The 26196-nt window shown below is 35.1% G+C and overlaps 1 protein-coding gene across 2 annotated transcripts; it reads left to right on the forward strand.

Moving 5' to 3' along the window:
- Nucleotides 1-24942, forward strand: LOC121410352 (nucleolar protein 8-like). Of its 2 annotated transcripts, none has more exons than XM_041602379.1 (15): nucleotides 1-51; nucleotides 663-806; nucleotides 2526-2588; nucleotides 2817-2895; nucleotides 4512-4695; nucleotides 5226-6962; nucleotides 9193-9492; nucleotides 10688-10802; nucleotides 11568-11688; nucleotides 12210-12293; nucleotides 12747-12952; nucleotides 21895-22051; nucleotides 22641-22720; nucleotides 22985-23067; nucleotides 23483-24942. In XM_041602379.1, exons 2-15 carry the CDS (start codon nucleotides 671-673, stop codon nucleotides 23570-23572), a joined length of 3435 nt encoding a protein of 1144 aa, XP_041458313.1. In that variant the 5' UTR covers nucleotides 1-51; nucleotides 663-670; the 3' UTR covers nucleotides 23573-24942. The 2 variants fall into 2 exon arrangements, with proteins under 2 accessions (XP_041458313.1, XP_041458314.1); XM_041602380.1 differs by lacking the exon at nucleotides 1-51 and adding an exon at nucleotides 1689-1773 and having other exon boundaries at nucleotides 728-806.
- The last annotated feature ends 1254 nt before the right edge of the window (nucleotides 24943-26196 follow it).

Below are 26196 nucleotides of genomic sequence, written 5' to 3' on the forward strand. Positions count from 1 at the left end.
TTGTGCCTCGATGTCAGGATAGCTGTGTCACGATAGACTTACATAATCGAGGTAAGTGCCTAATTTATTTTTTCCCCTTTTATTCGAAGTGCTATTCCGACTCTAGACAGGAATAACCCTCATTTCTGGAGATTTATATAACAATTTCTGACATTTTACTATCATCCCCATTCACCGATGTTAGTGTGTTAGTGCGAGCCTGCATGTGTAATCATTTCTCCCAATTCGGGCGACGGTTTTGTCTACATAAAATAATGTCTATATAAAATCACTTTCAAATGTTTGAGTTGAGTCTAAATGACATTTTGCCAATTTCATGATTTTAGGGAGGAATTTATCTCACACATGCTCACTGACACTGACATCACAAAATGAAAATTTTGAAAATTTGCAACTCCTTTAATCCTTGATTGATGTAGATAACCTCCAATATTTTTTATTTAATCTTTCTATTTTTATTAAAATTGACTTATCGGGGTGAACTTTAATCTTGTAAAAATAATATAGGTATTCTATGTGTTTTGACAAAATAATTATCAAAATCAGACTTTTCTTCAGGATAAACCAAACAATATCTGTAGTTTACTCTGCCATTATCAGAAGCATTATCTGTAAAATTGGCCTATCAGCATTCTGACTTCAACTTCATGCATCATTTTCAGGTTGTATAATGGCAGACACACAGAAGAGAAGATTATTCATTGGAGGTTTGCATCATGATCTCAAAGAAAAGGATCTGAGGGAGCGTTTTGCAAGACATGGAACCATCTCATCTTTAGAAATTAAGACCAAGAAAGATTCATTAGGTAAGTAGTGTCACTGATGAACTATTATTAGTAAAACCTAACGTTAGATCCAGGAATGGGGGATAGTCATGTCAGCAATTTTTTCTTTCTTGAATCTGATCGTAACTTTCCAGCCAGAATCCATGCTAATAATATACATGCTATGCTAATCTCACTTCCATTGTGTAATTTCATAGATGTTATGTTTGAGCTTAAATTTGAATCTTGTGAAAAATTGATATAAAACAGATACTGAAATTCCAAACTTTGGCAAAGTTTTATGAAAATATGTAAACTAGTCATTTTGGGGTTCAAAATTGAAATTTAGGCAAATGGACTTTAATTTTTCCTCTTATTACTATTAAACTATTGACTTTTGAAATCTGACTAATTTTGGGATAGAAGTATCTCTTTGGATGGCAGATATATTCAGCATCTCTCATCTCTTTTGTATACATGTATATACAGGGTGTTTAAAAAAAAAGGTAACCAAATTTCAAAGGTCGGCCATATCGAGAATACATTATTTATTCTTGTTATTTCTATTTTACATCCTGAGTATCCATCAACTTTTATATGACACCTTCCTTGCGTCATAATTGTCACTGGATACAGAGTTATGGTTCATTGAAGGTGAAGGGTATAAAACCCACTTTTTCCACCTTTTGGGGTTTTTTTATAATGTAAAAGCACGAAACCAATATTGTTGTAAGGTTTTGGTTTCATCAGAGATATCCCTGCAAATTTCAGTGAAAACAATATTACCCTTCTTAAACCTTTTTTTCCAGTAAATGTTACATAACTGGTGTATAGCTGCATTCAATTATGGCTCAGCACATCCTTGGTAACTTGCAGGCACATGTTTAGCATAAGATAAATGTTTTTCGTAACAATTCCACTAAGGTTATGCAAGACATGCAGTGTCAACTGTGAGGTGCTGTGAAAACGTTGACGGTGTTGGTTCAAAAGTTAGGGGTGAATGACGTAGGTATTCAACAGAGATTGAAGCTAGGCAGTTGATATGTAAATGCCAGTAACTCACAGAATGTTAACAGAGGGGATAGGATTTCTCCAAATTTTAAATGGCAAACTCTGATGAATCAAAAACCTTACAAGTAGGTGTCTTGCTTGTACATAAAAACCCCAAAAGTGGAAAAAGTGGGTGTTGTACCCTTGGCCTTTGATGGACCATAACTCTGTATCCCGTGACAATCGCGATGCAAGAAAGGTTTCAAATTAAAGTTAATGAGTTACTCAGTCATGTAAAATAGAAATCACATGAGGAAATTATGTATTTTTTATTGCTGACCTTTGAAAAGAAATTAGAGAAGAAAAAAATATCAAGAGGGCAATGTTTTAAAAATCATACAGGGTACATATAAATACAATACTGAAAATGGTTTAAAACAAACGTCCATTTACGAAAATGAGCAGAAATTTTACCTCTTTTTTTAGCAGTTCTGTATTCTATTTCTTTGTAACTCAGTAAATGAGGTTAATTTCAGCAGATCTAAACAGTATGCAGTCTCATGCTTGTGTTAAAATCTGTTTTCTGTTTGATTTGTGGATCTCTCCTTGAATTTCTTTTACATTTGATCAAATCATTATGGATTTTGGTTGAGTAATGATAAGTTTTATATCAGTTTGAATTTTGACTGACTCATTGCATGTTTTGAGCTAGGCAGGAACATTTTGGTATGAAGTTGTATACAGTTTTAAAAATTTTCTTTCTTTTTACAGGTACCCCACTCAAGACATTTGCCCATATGGACATCATTCTCACAGAAAATGAAATGAAGAAATGTAAGTTTGATTAATAGGGGAAAAAGATAGAAATGTATTAAATTATCATACATCCATTCATTTCATATTTTGTGAATAGTTTTAGTTGTGTAATTTTACATTGTAAATTTAACCCAATTCCATCTTTTAACAGTGTAGGAGAAATGTGATCTCAAAACATTACATTGGGAAGATAAAGATGTTGTAATATGTTTGCACACAAATGATTATCTCCCTCTTTGCTTGTAGGTATGAGTATATATAACAACACAAAATGGAATGGGAACACTATGCAGATACAGTTAGCCAAGGAGAGTTTTCTTACAAGGTAAAGTAGGCTGAGAAAAATGTTTTAAACGTTGAAAATGAAACGAGGGAATATGAATATCATCACACATTTGTGTCACCACTCTGTTGAGAAGAAGAAAATTAATATTATTTAATTTAAATTTGATAAGGAAGCTTAGCTATTTTTCCACTTGATGTTCATTAAGTAACCTACAGTACACAAGTTAATATTTTAATTAGATGGTTACAAAATATTTAATAGAAATATTGCATCTTAGTTGCTAATGTAGTGATTGTACTTGTGATCATGTAATTGTGCAGTTTGGGTATGAAACCAACTTAACCCTAAAAGGACTGGGCTATTTGAGATGTATTGAGGACTGGGGGCATGATGGCCCACCCCCCCCCCCCCCTTCTGATCTCGGCCTCCATTTGCGCGATAACGACGAAATTTGGCACGCACATTCTTTTCCATATAAACTACAAGCCAGTACAAAAAATTCAGAAAATTTAATGTGCAAATTTATTTGTGAAAAACGTGATTTGTATGTTTAACACCCAATTTCACTTCAAATTTTCTTCTTTTTTTCCAGATGCCATCTTTTTAATCTAATTAAGAGGTTTCCACAAAGATAATTTCAAAAGTGAATTTTTTCTTTATGTATTTCTTTGTTTTTTTTAATTTCTTATGTATTTCTTTTTTATCTTTGGTTTTCATTGTTTTTTTTCAATGTAAGTTATTATAGACCATTTAACAACTAAATTAAACCCTAAATTGATTAAGCAGACCAATAAGAACAAAAAAATACCCTTTTATGAATTTTATCTCTCATACACAAAAGTATAAAAATGAGCCATTTTAGGCATGACATCGTCTTATCAAAATTCAAGTGGCGTCGCGATGCTATACCTGTATGTTGCGAATTTGATCTCAAAAGTTGCACAAAACTTAAAAGAAAAAAGTCATGAAATTATGCGGTGTTATCTTTTATCCTTTTAGAAATATCATGTGAAGCGTCAAGGGGGGGGGCATCCTTTTAGGGTAAAATGTACTGGACCCTTTGGTAGAACATTGATCTGCAGTAACCAGGTCCCATAGAAAGGGCCTTAAATTGTCTTCAGGTTAATCTATGATTTTTCAGTACTTTACTAAAATAGATAATCCAAAAAAACTAGAATTAATTAAGTAATCACTATAGTAAAAATAGAATGATATTTCCAGCTTGATTTTTCAACCCTCAGACACAAATTAACACACTTTCTGAAGCATTTAATGTTCGATAGCTGATAATATTTATCAATATAATTTAGGTTTTGGAATGAGTTGAGAGAACAAGTGCTCAAGTCCACTGATCATGCATGTCAACATTGTTGGCTGGCCCTGTTGACAACAGATGAAAAGTTAGAACATACTTAAAAGTTCTCTCAGATTACATCATTTACTTGAAAATAAGTGCATGTCCTCCTAGAAAGAACAAGATATAGGATGTTTGCAGAATCATAGTTTATTTGTGCTTGATTCTAATATTAGAGAATGTTAACAAAAATGAGGTCACTACATAGTAGTCGTCCATGTTGATATTCAAATCTAGGAGTTCATAATGTATTACTTCAGAAAGAAATTTTGTATTTATTTTATATATACATAAATTTCAGATTGGAGCAAGAGAGAGCAGCAGCGTGTTCAGAGATCAAAGAAGATTTGATTGTAAGACCAAAGGAAAAATCACCTCATCAAGCTGCTGCTGAGAAGAGATTAAAAGAAAACTTTGATAAGGCTGGAGTCAGTGAGTTTGTTGTGAAAGGAAAAGTTCCAGGCACACAGATTGAAGGAGAGAAGGTATGATGATGCTACACTATTATTTCAAGCATCTTATTAAAAAAAGAAGAAAACATTCAAGAACAGAATCTCCCAAAGACTTGCAAGTCACTCTTTCAAGTGTATCCGTATTTGCTTGTTGGCAATTCAATAAAAGAAATTACAAAATAATGTGACTTTGAAGTAGAGTTTATGTGCTACTACTTATTCCAATGGTAATATATTCATACCTATGCATTCCCAGAGACTGAGCTGCAGGCTTATCAACAAATATTTGTGAGATCTTTTCATATCAGTAGATACAGTTCCCCTAGTCTTTACATGTTATTACCAGGGACAAGAGGCTTAATGTAACACCTTCCTTGTTTAGGCCAAGGCAGTAATTGTGATTCAGATTCCACGATTATCACGATTTGACATGTATAGTAGTCAGCATTTAGCAATCATAAACATATGTTTGATGCAAATAGTAACAATGCTCCTGTAAATGATTTTATCGTAATGTTTGGATTGTATAACTAACAATTAGTATATTATTTATCTCTGAACAGAACTGGATTGTTGGGAAGTATGGCCGTGTCTTACCTGTGGTATACGTTCGTAGAAAAGATAAACAGAAGGTTGTTTGTTGCGATCCCTCTAAATTTAGCCATCACCTGAAGAAGTTCAAGAAAGATGACAAAGTGGATGAAGGAATTGAAATGCCCAAAATTGAACAATTGACTTGGGACATCCCAGAGATTCACTCAGAGGTTTCTAAGAAAAGGAAAGGAATCTTCTCACAGGAAAGACCTCTTAAGTTAGATAGAAAGAAAGTGAAGGGTGATATCACTTTGAAGATAGATTTGCTTCCTTCTAACATGTTGCCAGAATATAAGGTCAAAAGCTCTAATTTAAGCCAAAGTGACAGTGACTATGATGACATAGATGAAGATGCTGTTACATCTATTCCCTCCATTGATGGACATATCCAGAATATTAGAGGTAGTAAAGAACAACCAACTGATTTTGAGATTGTTAGAGATGGTACATCCCACATATCATTGAGCTTAAGAACAAATAGCTCTTTGTTTGATTCTAAGCCTGGATATGATTCAGATGATAGGGAGTCTGTTGATACTGATGAACTCTGTACCTTGATAAGATCTACAAAGAACTCTTCTACAGTTCAAACAAATGGAGACTTGAACAAAAAAGAGACATCCAAAACTCTATTGCCTACAGAAGATCAGGTTGCCAGAACTATAGCAGTGAAAAGAGCGAATCAAACCAAAGAGGAAGAGAAGGGAGGAGGAGGAAGCAATAGAAATGAATGTGAAAATATGGGCATTTTAAGAGTTCATGAATCCTTAGAAGTAGGCGAAAGTGACTCTGAAAATGAAGAAGAAGACAGCAGTTTGAATAGTGACTATGCTTCTAATGATGAATTGCATAAAGATAGTGATGAGGATGAGAAGAACAGTGATGAAGATGTTATAGATGATGGCCATGTACCTTCATTGAACTTTGAACCTCTCATTCTGGATCGGTCATATCTCCAAGGTCATAAAAACACCAAAGTTCTTTCAAAACATCACATAGAGGATGAGGAGGACAGTAGTGGTGACAAAGAAGAGGAGAATGTCCATGAGAGTGATGCTGGAGAGGAGGGGTCTGCTTCTCAAGATAATGTAGATGATGTCAGTGAAGAGGAGGAGGAAATGTTAGGTAGCCCAATAGCTAGATTTGACTTTGAGCCTCTTATCCTGGACAGGGAAGCCATCAGAATGAGCATGGGTGTAGAAACAAAAGGAGATCAAACTAATATAGGATGCCACACAGAAGATGAGAAACTTGGTTCAGATGACAATGAAACCAATGATAACAGTGATGAGGAGGAGAGTAGTAGTGGGAGTAGTATTGAAAGCAGTGATGATGAGGAAGATGCTCCTGAAGATGTTAACAATTCAGATTCTGATGACAGTTCTGATGGAGTATCTATCAAACAAATCAATAAATCAACAGATCAAGAGGTTAAATCAAACATTTTTCTTGAGGTAGAAACTTCGGCCACAAAACAAGAAGTAACAAAGTCCCGAACAGGGTTAGAGCAGAAGAATGATAAACTAAATCAGGCTATGTATGACAAATCCGGACGGTTATTATCAAAAGCTGCAAAGAAGAAACTAGCCAGAGAGGAAGCTGAGAAACAGAAGCAAGCCAATGAAAGAAGATTGGAGTCCATGAAACAACAACAGAGGGCCTTGTTGGATCGGCAAGGTGCTATCAAAGGAGCTTTGTCTTCTGTGGTAATTATTTACTTCATGATTGTATTTGTTAATTGTATTTCTTTTTTTTTGTTCCTTTATTTTTTGGGGGGAGGTCTTCTGATATTTTTAATATGAATAATATATTACATCCTTATTCAGGCCTCTACAAATTGTTTTCTTACTTTCCCTGTTGAGCTGTGATGAAAAAACTTTTTGCCCCATTTTATAATTCTTTTGCTCTTAATAATTCTTTTATGATGGTACTACAATTAAGTTTAAAGGTCAAGAGAAATAGCAAAAAATAAGAATCGTGTAGTAAACATTAAACACACATAGCAGAGATGCCAACCCTCCCGATTTCATCGGGAGGCTCCCGAAAATTCATCCCAACTCCTGCCCTTACGATTACCATCCTTATCCTCCCGAAATTACGATTTTTTTGAATTGATCAAATTGGATTGGAAGGACATGTATCGTCTGCTAACTTTAGCATGTAGTAACTCCATTACGTTCGCTGCTACTAAATTCTGTGTGTTAAAGGTAGACAAATAAGGAGCAGCGAAAAGCTGGTGCATGTGATATGCCCAACGGGAATCCACTGTGCACCAGGCCGGTAGGCCCGGCTAGCTTCGCGAGGCGTGTGCGCTCGCGGCCACTGGATTTGTCGAGTCGTGCGGTGGAATATCGGTGTGTGATTTTGGCGTATTGATGGGTTGATATTGACACGAAATGGCGGAAAATCAACAAAAGAAGACCAAGAAATGGTCTCAGAAGTATAAGACTGAATACAGTCTCCAGTACCTGTGTATTCGGAAGTCGGAAAGAGGAATTTACCATGCATTTTGCGCAACTTGCAGCGTGGACATTTCAGTTGAGTACGGAGGTCGTGATGATATTCGGAAGCACCGTTCGGGAGCCGGAGCAAACGGCATAGGCCTACGGACATTACGAAGACAAGATCTTCGAGCTCCACTAGTACCCTGTTGACTTTATTTCACCAAGCAAGGGACCAGCGCTGAGCTTTTCTTTACTGGATTTATAGTGGAACATAACCTACCTATAGCCGATAGTGATAATTCCTCCTTATTAATTATTATTGTTGAACAGGTACTTCTTTTGTCCTTTCATTTTTTTTACATGTAAGAATGCATATTTGATATTTTTTATGTTAAAAGGGGGAACAATTTTTATTTGAAAACATGTGAAATGCCCCAAAATAAGGGTCAGATTGCACCAGAGAGCATCTAGAAACCCAGAGCTTCCAGGGCCCTAAGGCGGGCCCTGGACCCCGGCCGCAAGGGTCGAGCGCTCCGCGCTCGAGATGTGCGCTACGCGCACATAATTTGGTGGCAGTTGCAAATCCTCCCTAATTCTGATTTCCAAAAGTTGGCATCTCTGACATAGATCAGTATATAAGTTTATTTACAGCAAAGTCATGACATCGGTTCTTGTCATTATAGACATGGATCTGCTAATTTTTACTAGGTTTTGCTAGTAGCTTCACTCACACTACCTTTGGAGCTATAAAACTAAGTCACTGCCCATCGTGACGACAGAAATCTCCAATTTCAGTGTGATGACTCAAAATTTTCTCGTTAGGGAACAATTACAAATCTTGAAGCCGTGTCATAAAGTTTGCAGCGAGCTCGAGAATCGGCTGTGTGGCGCATCCGCACACGGCAAAAAAGGGGTTTCCCCAGCCTTAGTCATCAGCGAATTGTGCAAGATAGTAGTGCATGTGCACAGTGTATTTTAGAGCGTAAGACGGCAGCCCCCATAGCCGTTCTGCAAATGAGTTACCTGGCAGTAAGTTATCGGTAAATTGGCGTTGATTTTACATGTTTTCACTGTTTTGTTTTTATTGGTTTGACATTGTATGAGAGATAATTGACTAATAATTGTGATTTATCAAAAATTTATTGAAATTTACTGTCATTTTATTTATTTTTCTTGTCAAAACAAACCACTTGCCTGATTGGGCAATTGACTGAGGAATTCTTGCCTTCATGTCATTTTCACTTGCCCTGGGCAAGCGGGTTTGTTGCGCCCCGCCAAATGAGTCATGTGATTATTTCATTATCCATCAGGATAAGGACTTGTGACTGAGTTTATATCATGATTACAGCACTGTTGAATGATTTCTATCTTAAATCTGTCCTATTTCATTACATAAGTAAATGTTCTCTGAAAAAAAAAAATTATCCATCAGACTTGTTCCACTCTCAGATAAATGTGAAGGATTGTTCTGTCATTATCTATTTCTTTGAAGGATGACAAAGAGAAGAAACAAGGAAAGCACATAACATTTGATTCTGATGATGGAGAGTCTGAGAGTGATACAGGGTTAAATGATGAAACCAATTTTGCTGGACATAAAATACAGAGCAGTACTTCACTCTTTGAAAGTGATGATGATGATGAATCTGATGATGATGAGGAGGAGGAGGATTCACTCCCAGAGAACAGGGTCAGGAAGATGTGGGAGGATGGTGATGATGAAGATGATGACGGAGTAGATGATGAGAGATTTAAGATTAAGCCTCAATATGAAGGTGAAGCTGGTCAGAAGGTAAGTGTTGATTTTCATTTCTATTTGAGAGAAAATATGTCTGCATTTTGTACAGATCAATGAGTTCTAATGTCATGATAGAACAGTTATATAGGGGAGTGTCTGTCATTGGATGGTTTCGAATTGGGAAAATACACTAATTTTGAATGCATTTGATATTTTGTTTTATTGTCGAGGATTAAACCACTTTATAGGAAGTTGGTGTATGACAATGAGTTCACAAATTTTGTTGTAGAATAAGTTTGATGGTTTTAATTCATATTGAGATGAAAATATTGGTAGATTTTCAGTGTAATATTGCACTATATTGCTTTAACCCTATCTTAACTGGGCTATTTCAGACCAGTATATACGAGGGGGGGTCAATTTGACCCCCCCCCCCGAAAATTTGCACGCGCGTAGAGCCGGATGTAAACTACAAGACTGGTAAAATTTGTAAAAAATTAATTCTTTATATTTTTAATTAATTATGCAAATAAGCGTATGAAATTCACCCTAAATTTTGTGTTTTGTGTATGTTTTTGCCTTTAACTCAATTTATATAGCTAGTAGAATGCTAATTTTTGGTTGGAGTATCAATTATTACATTTCTAACAAATATCTACAAAAAATTGCAAAAATACAATTAATTTCTTATGTATTTTTTTTTAAGTATGTATTTCTTTGTTTTTTCAAACCTTTGTTTTACATTTTTTTTCCCAATGAAATTTGTGGGGGGCCCTTCTGCGATCATAAATAGCATAAAATAATCCATTTAAACCAACAAAAGTAAAAATAGGTTGAAATACACAATTTGCATTCACTTTGTACACGGAATCACGTTTTTTAGCAATTTCAGGTCTGACATGCACTTACAAAATGTTGGGTAATTTCAGAACCACGTCCCCGGGCATCGCAATTTTGGTCTCAAAAGATGTGCAAGACTTTAAATTAAAAAGTCAGTGAGCGGCCCGATCAAAAACTTTGCGCGACGGCGTAGTGATGAAATTTGTTGAGGGGGGGGTCAAATTGACCCCCCCCCCGTTTAATAAGGGTTAAGAATGTATTTCCTTGTTTAACTTTTTACGTGTGTGGTTTTTGCCAATTTTCTAGTTGATTACATGATAGTGAATTTAGAATTTTAAGACATGTTTATTTGCATGAAAGAGTTTATATTATGATGACAGTCAGTGAATTGCTAAATAATGTTTTACAGCTGATTCAAATGGAAGCAAGGTATGGAGGTGACACCCGTTTTAAACTAGATTCAAGATTTCTCGATAGAAAAGATGAAAATGCAGGATCTGGTTTTGAAGGAGAAGGCAATGAAGGTAAGAAGGTTTTAACTTTTCATATCTTTTAAAATTATTCCATTTGTTTGAGTTATTTTCAGTGTCATTCAGAAGAGTAGCAACCTTCCAGAGATCTGAAATCTGAGTTTTTGAATATCAAGTTTTAAATTGAAATCAGTTTCAACAGTATAAATTCTGGTGACACAACGATTGTCATATTTCAAAGTATAGTTATCTTACAAGATGATTTCTGCTTGTTTGTATTTGATGGATTTGACAAATTAGTATGTTTTTATATGCCCAACCGGCTATGGGACAGGACATATCATGCTATCACGCTCGGTATTCGTCCTTCTGTCTATTAACGTTTCTCTCTAAATGCAATAACTTCAGTTTAACTTTAGCTAGGCTCATATAATTTGACGTGTATTAGCCTTATGATTTTGAGGTCTAAAGGTCAAGGTCACATTGACATGTTTTCACCTTACCCTTCTGAAGTCCTTGTAAACATGATAACTTAAGTTTAACTTAACCTAGGCTCATAATTTAGTGTGTATGATACTAAGATGGATGACCGGAAGCCTATTGATTTTGAGGTCCAAAGGTCAAGGTCACAGTGAAATGTTTCCATCTTACCCTACTAAAGTCCTGGTAAATGCGATAACTTCAGTTTCATAGTCTGCTTATAAAGGTGGTGCCTCTATCACCTTACCCTTGTTAGTGTAGTCAGAATAACCGAGCATTCATAAATTACAGCTCATTTATCATTGTATCCTTGTTGCTTTGTAATTGTCTATTTTATAGATGGTGAAGATGACCTATCAAGTGACCTACAGGAAGAGAAACGTAGATCTTTAGCCATTCTGCAGAATTTATTGGGGACACCAGTCGTTACATCATCTAAAGCTGTGGAGCCTAATTTCAAGTATGCTGTCTTCTTTACATTTAAGTGTAACAGAAGAGCAGTGAGGATGCTATTCATTTTAAACACTGAACTTGAACGCATTATCTTTTTTGGCTCCTTGGGATGATGTATTTTGCTTTCATTTATCTGTCCTTTGTTATGAATTCAATAAATCAGGGGTTGATTATTGGCATGATTCACTTTTTTCTTCTAAGAATGATGTACATGTACATTTTCATAACTTATTTTTTAATACATATTGTAATAATTTCTAGCACTTGGTTTTAAATCAAAATTATACATGTATTTTCAATTTAATTTCATCTAAATATACAGATTGAGAAGTACTCTTCTTTTCCCCCAAGTGAGAAAGTTTGAATTTTACACCTTATATTGTTATTATTAATAGAGATACATTTGGTTGTGTAAATGATCATTTATTATTTGTTCCTTCTTGTGTCACCATGATATTTAGATTGCAGTATGGACAATTTTTTAGAATATGAATATACAGCTTTCAAGATGTTCTTTTTACCATCCAGAGATCCATCTCAACTCCACTATGATCCAAGCAGAGATGAACATAGCAAGTATGAGCTTCAAGAAGATGATCTTGAAGATGAAAGGTGAGTGAGTGATATGTGAGAGGAGATATTTCTACTTGCTTGTTTACTCTTTAACATTTTGAATAGCAAGTGCCCTGCTCTGGCAGTCATTCTGAAAAATATTTGACACAAACATATTATGAATGCAATTCCTTCTATATTAAATTGAGCATGAGGAGTAGATATTACTTTATGATATACAGTTAGGTATGTTTATCATTAACACTGTATATTTTTGTTTTTAACGATATTAGTATTATGTAAGAACGTTAGCTATTGAGCGCCATTGTTATTCAAAGAATTACCTTTATTCATTCTTAATATCTGACATCTTGACAGTATGTATTGATATTTTATTATCTGTGGACTTTGATTTGAAATTCTAGATAGAGCTACAGATGTTTGAATCATTATGATTACATATTTGACGAGAAGTATATGAACAGTTAGATAAAATTTGTATTATTTTTGCAGTGATGCCAAGAAATTAGAAGAAGATATGCGTAAAGAGAAGAGAAAGATGGATGAAGAGAGATCTAAGTTACCTGAAGTCTCTAAGGAGAAATTCTTCCAAGTTAGTAGTAATCTCAAAGATGCTTTTAGTGCAGGAGGGATGGAAGAGAATGGAGATGGAGGAGGAACTTTTACATTCTTTGGAGGAGATAATTCAGATATCGAAGGTATGAATCTTGTATGTTGTTCAGATTCATTTGGTTTGTTATGTTATGTGAAACAGGCTATCCCCTATAGAGCATTCCAGAAGCAGACATGTTGGAGGACACACAATAGAAAGCTGTCCATCAAACCACAATAAATAATCAAGTTTTCATGGTCCCTTTTTGTGATGTCATCTGAATATACGCTATTGTGTTTGCACTGGCTTGTAAAATTTGCTTCATTCTATAGACTAGTTTGAAGTTCCATTCTGTGCATGTCCAGAAGAAGGTCTTTTGAACTCAAATTGCATGGTTGTTTGATATTAAGGAAGGATAAGAATGTACCCGCTGAGCTCCTGAATGTTATAACCCCATGTGACAGCCGACAACAAGATAATGAGTTTTAAACAGGTGTTTCAACAATGCCTTTCAGGTGTTTTAGCAATACAGACATTTTCATTTGACTAAAGTTTCTCAGAGCAACAAGATCAAGTCAGATCCTATTTTGGATTGTCCAGTTCTTGATGATGCATAAGTACATTTTGTCAGCAAAACGGGTTTCAGCAAACAAAAATAACCATAATTTGAGCAATATTAAAAGTTAATTATGCCAGATTCACGCAAGAATATGCATGATTTCAAACGGAAAATCGTAGAATAGCAACAGAAATTACTCCCAAATCCTCAAACAAAAAAAGAATGTCAACCGTCCAAAAACATGATCTCACCAAAATTATTGATAATATATCATTCAACCCTAAAATAATGCTAATTATGTGAAAGATGAGGACGTTTCTTTAAATCCTTGTTGTTCTCGTATCTCTTCATTTACAAGTGTTGTTAGTACAGTGGCAGATACAAAGTTTGACCAATGCAAAAATTTTGATTTTGCTAATCATGCATTGCATATTGATATTCTATGTAAACGGAATTGTCACTTTTTCATGTACACAAAGTCTATTGGGAAACAGAATTTCCATTTTCAGACATGCTGAAACTGAATCACAAAAAATCACTGTCCCTATATACATTTTTCATGTAAGTAGTTATATAATTGTATTATGTCTTTTTTTTCATGATTCTTTTATATTATGTTGGTATGAAAATTTTACAAGGGCTTCCCTTTTGTTGTTCATAACTAATTTGAGATTTGCAAAACAATGCTTCTAGAGACAAAATTAGATATATATTTTGCTTCTGCAGAGGCAAGTCAATTCTGGAGGGTTAACATTGGCATGCCATATTAATAATAATAATTAACATTTATATAGCGCTTATTGAATACCAAACCCATGTGGAATGCTCTGTCAATGATTGGGATGCTTTTGTATTCCTATAGATTTGTTAATGTATTGTGCTTTAGTTTCCTACCTTTCCTAACACTTCCTGCACCAACTGTGATGTCTAGATTATTCAATTCTTTAAAATTGTGCTTTTCATTAGATCTACTGAAAAGTAAAAACCATTAATGACTGGTATTTATCAGTCTGCCAAGTACATTGTAATAGCAACACACTAACGCATTCAAAGTAAAAATGCAGCAAATCCCTTCATAAAGAGATCATTGAAATATTGTCACCTGGTCTATTCAATTTTTGCATCCTGTTTCAGGCACGCTTTGAATTAGCCTATCCCATTTGAAGAAAGAAAAGGTCATCTTAGAGGACTGGTCTATTCAGTTTACAATTGCTTTTGTTAGAAATGCATTCATGTATGCAATCAAGCATTGTTAGATATACTTGGATGTTTTGACCATTGTACTTGACCATTGATCTATTCCTATCAGGAGGCATTCTTTTCAAGCCAGCCAGGGCATGAATGTGGAGAAGGAATTGAACTGTAGGTGTAGGACGTTGTCTTGCCAAAGAGTCTAGTCAAAGTACAACCTGACTATGCATGTTGCTAGAGGACATTGAACACTGTGGTATTGAGGCTGTTGTCGTGTTGGAAATCAGATCATGTACAGCAACATACTAGTCTGCAGTTGGCCTTTTTACACCAGTGTGAGAAGTGGGATTGTTGCCTTGCCCACTTTAAGTTAATAAAAGGAGACTATGCAATACCAATTCTCTTGTATCCTTCCTCCGTTAAGGTCGGAGATCGCTGGTAACAGTTGAAAAATGTAGACACTTCCTAAGAGTTGTTAGAGCTGGGGAAGTTTATTACTGAGGAGGTTTTGACGGGTTGTGTGAAGGTGCACAGGGGGAAGAAAGAGATTACATTCTAGGAAACACTGAGGGTCTGACTCAAAGAAGCCTGCAAATTGCCTGGTATTGTCATTTTCCTTTGTGCGGTTGATGAGGTCACGGCTTACAGATGCAGTGGCTGGACATGATGAGACAAAGTGTTCAACATCTCGATTAGCAGAGCACAATCGACAGATGTCATCTGCAGACTTTCCAATTCTGACCAGTCTGGCGTTGGTTGATGTAGGTAAACTTTGCAAGAGATCAGGGGCCTGTTGCATGAAATGGTCTTTCGTAGAACCATTCTACGTACATGTAAGAACAAGATATCGCTCAACTGTTTCACAAAGCCGATTTGGGCGATACGAAGAATGGTCCTTGGAAAGACACCTCCAGACATGTCCTACGTAGGCATGATCTTCTTTGCACACCGCCCGCCACCGTCGGCATTGAGAGAAAATGCGCTTACGGCAAGCCACACTGACATATCACCTTTAAACATATTTTTTAGGGGGTTGATGATGCATTTTATCTGGGATGGCGCCAAGTTATTCTTTGTTTGGGAGCTAGTTGTCATCAATTTCAGGTCGACAAGACGACCAAAAACGGATGTCATTTTATCTTCTCCGGGGGTAATGTAGGCCCAATTTTTTTTTTAAGTTTTCTTTTATTCTCCCTCCGTCCTATCCCCACCCCTGTCCCATTAAAAAAGAAAATAAACTTGAACTATCGAAATGGGCAGCACTGCACTATAGCTATCTCTCTGACCGCTCATGCTTTCACATTGTATACAATTAAACAACATGAAAACAATTTCTTTAAAAGAAATTATGTAAGGAAAAAAGTATTTATAACGTTCAGCTAAAAAAAGGAACAATACAAAACTAAGATGGTAAACATGCTAAATCATTTATTTATGTTTATTTCATTTTCATTATGATTACTACTTTTGATGAGATTAATTTTAATCAATGAAAATTAATTCTTGGATTTGGGATACAGTGAAACAGACAAAATCTGCAGTAACAAAATAGCTAATTGAATTTAAGATACAGATTATACCTATATATAGCTTACGAATCCATCACAATAATTACAAATGAAGATAAGTTCATCAAACAAAATATTATGGAAAGTCCATGCAAATAGGCGCATTTCAAATCGTAGGGTATGCCCCTTTCGGCTCCTATATATTATGTCATGTTAAAAAATTGAAATGTTGAACATATTTTTTATATTCTTAAATCTTATATTATTATAATTATAAGCTTCCATAAATTAAGTGATCAACTTTAAATATGACCAACGTTTATGATCGTTGTAATTTTTAGCATTATTTCTGTTAGAAGTATTTTTTCCATTGCGGATTGCACAACTTTTTCTATGTTTTAATTATTATTGCAAAGCATGACTTTATTCACTTGGACATGTTTGCAGCAATGTTCATGTTCCTGTTATGCAAATGAGGTATGTTTATACTCTAAACACTCACATTTGTATTTCTTGCGTTATATCTAACAAATAAATGAATAAATTTGATTTTTCACATGCAGCCTCTCATATTTTCCTTTTTAGTCTCATACAATCAGACACTTTTGATTTTGTTTACTCCATTCAAACCCTATTTTTACCTCTACAAATAACATATTAACACATAATTTGCAAAATTATCACTATATATAAATATTCTATAAAAATACAGAATATTTGAACAAATAAAATGTCGAAATTTCTTAGTTAAATCAATTTTCATATCGGACAAGGGTCTCTTTCGTTGAAATATCAATGAAAGGTTTCTCTAAAGGGACACCGTGTTATAAATAAGGGAAATAATGACAATTTCGATTTTATTCAGTTATGTTTCTGAATCTTCATTTTTTTCTCTTTTTACCTCATAAAGTAAGCTCCATACATCAATTCAACAATCAGTAATAAATAAAACATCATTTGATCTCCTTTTATTGAAATAATTGATTTTATGAAAGGTCGTCATTCCAAAATAAAAGGTTCAGGTGACGATGAAGACTAAATATTTTTTTCGATACTATCGATATTAAACGATGTCGCGGACTTGGAAGACAACATTGCCTTCGTGAAACGGAAAGCGCTGATTTGTCGCCAATCTTCCTATCTCGGAAGAATGGTCCTAGGACGTTCCTACGTATCGCTCATCTCGTCATGCAACAGGCCCCTGGGCTCTGATGGTGATCGCTGGTTTCAGGGATGGATTAGCTATATGTCCAGGATACAAGTCAATAGCCTTGGGCTTTAGTCTTCTGGTCCATAATGAGAGTGAAACTTTCTTGGATAGAGCCTCACTGTGCCTTGACTCCGATGCTCCAGTCATTGCTAACACCACCATGCGTTTCCAGAGGTTATGATTTAGAGGTTTAGCCAACAGCTCATTCAGCGAAGGAAGATTTAGCATCCTGAGAACAGAGCGCCATTGTTGAACAGAAGGGGTGTTGGCACAGATGATATGAAGAAATAACCTGCGTTCTGCTCTGTCAGGGGCAACGTTCAGGATCTGTCCTAACAGCAAAAACATGGTCTCGATGGGGTATTGGGATCAGAAGCAAATTTGGAGTTTATATTAAAGATGAAAACGTTTTGAATTTGTGAAGCAAAAGTGAAAAGACATTCTCGGCCACAGGAAACTTGACAGTGAGTTTGAATTTCGAATATTCTAAATGGAATTTCAAAGTTTGAGAATATTGATTTTGTTCAGTTTCATTCATTTTCCTTGAAAAGATCTTAGATTTTGCATCTCAGTGTGTCAATTTCGTGGGTAAGAATTGAAAATAAAAACATGGAGAAGGTTCAGAATAATATATCTAGCCATAATATAGAACATATATGATGGGGGAGTGGAAATGCACTTTAGTTTATCATTCGTTTCCTCATTGGTAGGAATAATTTACTGATAACAGTATTGATTTGAATATTGATGTAACTATAATGAATGCAGTGATCACTGATATATCATGACCTAATAAGTCTATTATTTTTGAATTTCAATCTTGTAATGTATGGATACAAACGATGAATATTGGTCATTACACGTTTGATTACCTTCAGCAGTTTAAGTACAAAGTATTATTCTTAAATTCAAACTTACTAGTTATAGATAGGTTTGAATATGAATATAATATTTGACGTGATGATTTGAAGTAACTATTAATGGGCAAAAATTACTCCAATATGATTTATCGTAAAACGAGTCGTGCTCTGTCCATTCCATATATATCATACTTGTACCTCTTAAAACCTTTCTTAATTCCCCTCGACGATTTCAGTAATAATATACTTCAAAATCAACATTATGAAACCTAGAAAAAATTTGGTTGCGATTCCCATTACTCTTTATCCATCTGAAAACTCATATAATAATGATATATTATCAGTATTCAAAATTGTACACATCTTAATAATACCTCTTTTGAACAATTAAAACAATTGTTTGAGAATCAATAATCAAGAAAACAAAGCAAATGGATGGCGTTTCATAAAATGCGTACACAAGTCGTGCGTCCGGAACATAACCATGAGTCCTGATGACACTGAATACGTTTTACATTGCCATAAAAAAAACAATCATAAAAAGAGTAGTTCGCTTGGGTCTCTTGTGACGAAGATTGATTAAAGCAATGCCCTTTAGTGAAGAATGGGAGATTCTCCAAATAATAGAGTTAAATTCAATACAATCTCTTCGGATAACAAATTACAATTTTCGCTGGTTTATTTATGCCTAATTTCATAACCATTCATTACATTTAGTCCTACCAAATAAATTTCAAATTTCTTAGGCATTTTGTTCAAATACAACATATAAACGTTAACGAGTTCAGTTCACTGTCAATATCCCATTATTTTTCCCCTTTTCTTGGGAAAAATAATAAAACAATGAAAAAGGCAACAGAAAAGAATCAGGTTCATATACGTGACAACGAACATGTAGTTTTCCATTCCAAGTATGTAATAAAAGTCAAAATTTACATGTAACCATTATTTTGTACAACAAAGTTTCTGTAATACATACTTTCATAAATATAATGACTTTCATGAATTTGTATATGAAGGGCTCTTTTTCATATAGTTCCATAGATGTTTCATAGCCATGTGCTATTATAAAACATTGAATATTATAACAAGAGACATTTTGAATGATTACAAGCATAATCCATAGCAATAATACAAACTGTCATTATAATGGTGAACTTTCTTTGAAAATCAGAAATTGTAACTGATTACATTTAGACACAGAGATATGTATTGCTACATGTGTACCCAATTATTCTAAAAAAATGTTCTAAAGTAGAATGAAACCACAAAATAAGCCTTTTATATCAGTTTTGTCATATTCACATATCATGTCTTTATTTAGTTTTTTTTTGCCATGGCAGTGTTTAGACATGGCAAATGTAGGCGTAACAAGTTAATATGGAGGTATCGTCATCTCTTAAGCAGCTATCCTGTGCATTGTTCGGTTACTTTGCATATTAGATTTATTTTTTTTACTATTGAAAGTAATTCAGTCTGCATTAATAAGGTATGAAAATTAAAGGAATATTTTCAAATCCGTTCCGCGGTCCCTGTATCATCTGACTTTCCAACCACTCACCTCGGACTAAATCACTGCATAAGCTCCATGAATTAAACTTTTGCAGAATCCCGTTCTCAGGATGCACATAACGTCCTTCTTATTAAGTAGTAATAGAATAGATTGTTCTTGTTCTGTTTTTAGTTGTGGAGCTCCTTCCCACTTTACTTGTGTTCCACACTGTCCCGATATCTATATCAGTGGCTGCCCTGTTGAATAGCCATGAATAATTGAAAATTAAGGAGGGCGGACATGGAGGGGGGGGGGCGATCCTGCCATCCCCCTCATTTCTGGGACGACTCAACCTCAATTTTTGAGGGGTCCAACCTCCAACACCCCGCCATTATGGGGGATGCTTTGAAAATACTGGGGTTGTGGAGGGTAAGTGTCTATGTACATTTACCTATATTTCTATCAGTGACCAAGGTCTGAATTCCTTCCCCCCCTCAAAATCCTAGATCAATCCGCCCATGGCGAATTATTTCCATCACTTGAGAAAATTGTGATGGTCTGTGAAATGATTGTGATGAAGGCATGAAACTTGGCACACATGATCCACTTAACATTCCAAACATTTTCAAAGCTGGTGCCAAAATGAACTCTAGTTGGTACAGCAACGGTTGCTAGGAAACAAATGTGTATTTTTCCATTCCAAGTATGTAATAAAAGTCAAAATTTACATATAATCATTATTTTGTACAGCAAAGTTTCTGTAATACGTACTTTCGTAAATATGCCTTTCATGAAATTGTATATAAAGGGCTCCTTTTCATATAGCTCCATACATGTTTCCTTGCCATGTGCTAATAAAAAACATGGAATATTATAACAAGAGACGTTTTGAATGATTACAAGTATATAATCCATAACACTAATACAAACTGTCATCGTAATGATGAACTTCATTTGAAAATCAGAAATCGTAACTATGATTACATTTAGACACAGGGATATGTATTGCTACATGTGTACCCAATTCTAAAAAAAAATGTTCTAAAGTAGAATTAAACCACAAAATAAGCCTTTTATATCAGTTTTGTCATGTTCACTTATGTCTTTATTTAGTTTTTTTTTGCCATGGCAGTGTACAGATGTGGCAACCGAATGCGTAGCAAATTAATATATAGGTATCATCATCTCTAAACAGCTATTCTATGCATTGTTCGGTTACTTCACATATTAGATTTATTTTTTTAATTTCGAAAGTACCCGGTAATTCACAGTCTGCATTAATAAGATATAACAATTAAAGGGATATTTTTCAAAATAATGCTCTTCATGAAATTGTGTATGGAGGCCTCTTTTTCATATAGTTCTATAGATGTTTCCTTGCTATGTGCTAATATAAAACACTATTATAACAAGAGACGTTTTGAATGATTACAAGTATAATCCATAACACTAATACAAACTGTCATTATCATAAAAATGAACTCTATTTGAAAATCAGAAGTCGTAACTATAATTACATTTAGACACAGAGATATCATATTTTTAAAACCGTTCCGCGGTCCCTGTATCATCTGACTTTCCAACCACTCACCTCTGACTTAATTACTGCATAAGCTCCATAAATTAAGCTTTTGCCGAATCCTGTTCGTAGGATGCACATAACGTCCTTATTGAGTAATAATCGAATGGATTCTTCTTGTTCTTTTTTTAGGTTTGGTGCTCCTTCCCACTTCACTTTGTTCCACACTGGCCCGATATCTATATCAGTGGCTGCCATGTTGAAAAGCCATGAAGAAATCCATGAATAATTGAAAATTATGGAGGGCGGACACGGAGGGGGGATCCCGCTATCCCCCCCCCCCCCTTAGCCCTTAGGAACTAATGATTACCTTTTGGAAGGAAAATTAATCCGAAAATTATGAAAAAAGTTATGAGAAAATGAGCAGTTACTCACAGATGTTACTGTCGGCATCTTATCTTTGCTATTGTAGCTTAGCTATGACACGCAAGGTCAGTAGCATCATGGGCAGTGCTAGATAAAACGTGTGCATTGGCCGATCAATATCATGAATTTCACCAGTGTTTCTCAATCAAAAAACTAAAGATGGTAAGAAGTAATAATGCATTTAACCTTTGTTGTCATATTATACTTCTTTCATATCTTTCAAATGGTTAATAGTTTTTTTCTTATATGATCCTTAAGCAACTTATTTGTGTTATTTTCATAGATGAACTTTCCCGACCTGAGAATGATGAAGATCTCACTGCAGGCCTTGCTTCATCATTGTTCCCTTCAAAGAGGTTCAAATACGATAGCAGTGATGAGGAAGATGATGATGATGATGAAGTTATGGACATTGATCCAAAGGAGGTAAAATCTACAGAGTAAGTAACTATTTTGTTTAGAAATTTGATTTGATATTCATTTCAATTTCAATAATTGTGAACTGAATGTGGATAGCACGCCAAGGGATTAATCGTGTTAATCAATGTAATCCAACGTAGCTCTTTTTAAATCTTGTCTCTATATAAAGCTCAACATAACTTGAAATCTCACCATCAACATTTTTACAAGATGGCTTGGTTTTGTAAAACTTAGAAATTGATGTAAATGTTGTTTATGGTAGCTTCTATAGAATCCACTTTTTTGTTTGAGAATTGTTACTATGGTTGGATACTATTGATTTTATTTTTACAGGGTCATGAAGAAAGAGTTTTATGTGTATTTTTATTCAATCAATGCATTCAACATATTTGGATTATTTACTTCATTGTTCTTTCAATTTATACTTTAACCAAAACCTTTCATTCATCTTGTTAGTAGTTAAGGGGGATGGGATAATGATTGATATTATTTCATGAGAAGTGACCATTTTGTGTAAAATACAGCTAGTACAATGTACAGAATGCTTATTTGATCAGTAGGAATAAATCTTTGCTTGTTAACATGATATCTCTTTATTTTTCTTGACAGAACTGTGAAAGAAGAAGAATCAAAGGGCATGTCTGTTCCACAAGCATTCTTCTTTCTACCAAATGACCCTAGACTTACAGGTAATTTATGTATACTTGCTACAATGATAATTGATTTATATCAATAGAATAGGTTTCTTTGAATTTATCAATTTTATTTATAAGACTCTAAAATGTAATGGTGAAACATAATGATATTGCAGGTCTCTATTTATACATGTATATCGACAGAATTTTAGTTGGCAACAATTTCATGCAACAAGAATCAGTTGCATTGTATTTCATACCAGGTCAAATTGACTGAAGGTAATTGTTTAGTTCATTGTTGCAAATCCATTTTTGCAGTTGGATCCCAGAAGTTTTGTCGACCTAAAGACCAAGCTACTATGATGACAACCTGGCAAGAAATGAAATCTCAGCTGCAAAATGTAAGTGGATAAATACTCCCTTTTACATAAACATTCAAACATGCTTGATACTGCAATTGTTTCTGCTGTATGTTTGACTTTAACTATTAAGGGAGAGAAAGAGTTCTACCATTTCATTTTTTAATCAAGTGGTCCATATAGTACCATGGTAATGATCTTATTCAGACAAGCAATGTAAAACAGTTTTTAAGAGGTCGGTGCCTTTCACTCTTTTTGGACAGCTCTTTTTGTACGTTACTATGCGCTATGAACACTTTTAAAAAAAATTTAGTCATAATATTATGGAAGTGCCCTCCCCCCTCCTGCGGGCAATTGACCATACACAAACTTGTTCCAAAGTCTTGGAGGTACCCCATGTAAAGTAGAATTGGATTAGAATTTACATTTAAATGGATTTTTCATTATTCTCCCTCAGGATTTCCGCAAGAGACATCAGAAAGCTGTACGGGATCAAAAGACATCAAAGAAATGGCAGAAGAAACCAGCAAAGAGTAAAAAATTATGATTAATATGATGTATGGATGTGCAATCTGAAATCTTGTGATATTTGTGAACGTATGGAGTCTTGTTAGCGTTACTTTCAATCATCAATGACTTAAAACGTGAATGAATTCGAATTTGGAAAAGTCAATCTTTAATCCTTCATACATCTTTTATTATTTCTAGAATGGACTTAAGAATAACAAATTTGCTAGATGTCAAATAATTCAGTTTTGTTAATTAAGCGAAATTGTGACTTAAAGTTCAAAATATAGTTTTTCTTCAATATTAAAACAGAGAAGCAATGAAATATGTACTCTTTGTCTGGATGTAAAACATATCATGCTATAATATGGAAAATAATTGACAAGAAAAGCAGATTTCATTGCAATCAAATAATTCAATTTACTGCTAAGATTATTAATTGCACCAGAATTACATTGCTGACATTGGAAATATTGCGCAAGAGTTGATATTGATATATAATGGAATGCATATGGACACACATGACAATTAAAAGATTGCATCATTTCATTCAATGACCTTTATAAGGGAAAGCACTGCTTTTGCAGCGCTCCATCTTGCAGAAAATTTTGGTATAAGTTTAGGCATTTGTAGCGATCTGCTATTGGAGGTCGATTGTAAGGGAGGAAGCCAGTGAGCAAAGTTTGACATTCTCATCAATCCTTTAGGAAGACCGAGTGCTTTCTCGTCTTTTGTGAAGACTTCAAAAGCTCCAATGCTTGTTGGTAGGTGTTTTATCACTGACCAGGTAAAAGGTGGCACTCTCTTTAATTCTCTCAATTTGGAACCTTTTTTATCGTCCCAGAGTGCCAAATTGGGGCACAATATTCTACTACGATTCGATTCAGATCATTTATAAGTAATCTGAATTCTCCCTGAATTCGAAGAATGTACACCCTTTTGAATGCTCGTTTGGCCATTTCATTTACTTGACTGGACCATTTTAGATCATTTTGAATAAGTACTAATAATTTCACAACTGTTGCCTCACTTAGCTTATAATCACCAAGCGTATGTATTGTGTAATTACATCAGAATGCATAAAGTGGAAATTCATTACTACGCATTTACGGGGTCTAACTTCATGTTATTCTGATTTGTCCACTGTTCAAGTTCACTTACGCTGTGCTTATTTACTCATGGTTCAATATATCAGAGCATGATTTGACCAAGTTGACTTAAATTCAGAGCTGTCTAGTAATGGAGGGATACAAGGTTTTTTTATCAGAATATCAAGGTACATGTACAGTTGTGCTCAAGAGTAAGTGAATCCTCCACAAAATACACTCCTTCATGTAGACAACAACACTACAATGTTCTGTGAGCCCAGAGAAACAAACTTGATTGAATGTAATATCACCTGACTTCACAATTGAATATCTAAAACCTGGCAGAACTTGAACACTTTCAAATACGTTAACTTCCTGGTGGGGTTCACTACCTCTTGAGCACCACTGTGAGTGTATGAAGATGATTCTTGAATCTTTTGCATAGAAGAGGCTTACAGTTCACCTTGTGGTTAGTCATAAAAAGGACTTTTAGATAATGGAATGAAACTGATGGAAATCGAATTACCTGAAAGAGAGAGATGAAAGTGAGAAGTATCTTTTATGACATAAGATGTACTCCTTAAAAGGACTGTAAACAAGATGAGAAATGATGACTTGGAGCAGAAGAGTTGATTAGTTTTGACTTTCTGGTTGTGATGGGTAGATAGGAGCGGTGAGTAGATGTGATTCTCATACGTTCTGTGCAGCTTGACTTGTCCGTCATCAGGATTGAGTGGGTGCGGGCTGCAGCAAGGCATTAGTGGTTGTTGGGCAGATGTGGGTGTTATCTGGTGCCGTCGTAGCCGGCAGTGTGACTGGTTGGTGTCGGTAGTGGCACCATTGGCGGAAAAGTAGACTTACAACTGTTGCATGGGCGTATTATAAGATGGAGTTTGCATCTGCAGTGGGCTTGGTAATCTTGTTGACATGTTTGTGGTATTGGATGACGAGAGAAGGTTGGCCCCAAGGTGGATGATAGGCAGTAGGTTTGATGCTGGTGCTGGCTTGAATAGGAGAAGTGGCAGGGGTTAGGGTGTTGGTCTCTTGTGAGTTGGTGTGTAGGATTGATGCTAGGGGTTGTTGATGTGGAGGCCTGTGTCTTGAGGTATGGTGTCATGCTGATGTATTTCAGTAGCTTCTTGAGTATCGGTGGGGATGTTGGTGATGAGATGGCTATTGTCTTAGTTGGTGTGGTGGTTGTGTTGGATGTGATTAAAGATGGTTACAGCTTACACTCATGCAACAACCGCAAGTCTACTTTTGCACTAAATAGTGCCACCACTGACACTGATACGTCACACTGACGTCACTAGATTACACCCACAATGTCATAATGGTCACTAATGCATTACCGCTGCCTGTACCCACTCACTCCTGATGACAGACAGTCAAACTGCCTGGATTGTTGAGACACCTCGTTGCAATCTACTCACCACTGCTCATCTAGTCATTGCTGCCAGGACTTCTCATCTCATCTTCTCTTCTTCTCCAAGTCATCAATTCTCATTTGGTTTACCTTCCTTTTAAAGGCCTTTTATTATGTAAGATACTTCTCACTCTTTTTTTTTCTCTCTTG

This window comes from Lytechinus variegatus, chromosome 3 (assembly GCF_018143015.1).
Source record: "Lytechinus variegatus isolate NC3 chromosome 3, Lvar_3.0, whole genome shotgun sequence".
In the NCBI taxonomy this organism is placed as follows: domain Eukaryota; kingdom Metazoa; phylum Echinodermata; class Echinoidea; order Temnopleuroida; family Toxopneustidae; genus Lytechinus; species Lytechinus variegatus.

What these genes read in the sequence shown, in the direction of transcription:
- LOC121410352 (XM_041602379.1), top strand. Translation starts at nt 671, where the DNA reads ATGGCAGACACACAGAAGAGAAGATTATTCATTGGAGGTTTGCATCAT. An exon ending in AAGGAGAGTTTTCTTACAAG is followed by an intron (nt 2,896 to 4,511) that starts GTAAAGTAGGCT and finishes CATAAATTTCAG; the next exon opens with ATTGGAGCAAGAGAGAGCAG. An exon ending in AAGGTGAAGCTGGTCAGAAG is followed by an intron (nt 9,493 to 10,687) that starts GTAAGTGTTGAT and finishes AATGTTTTACAG; the next exon opens with CTGATTCAAATGGAAGCAAG.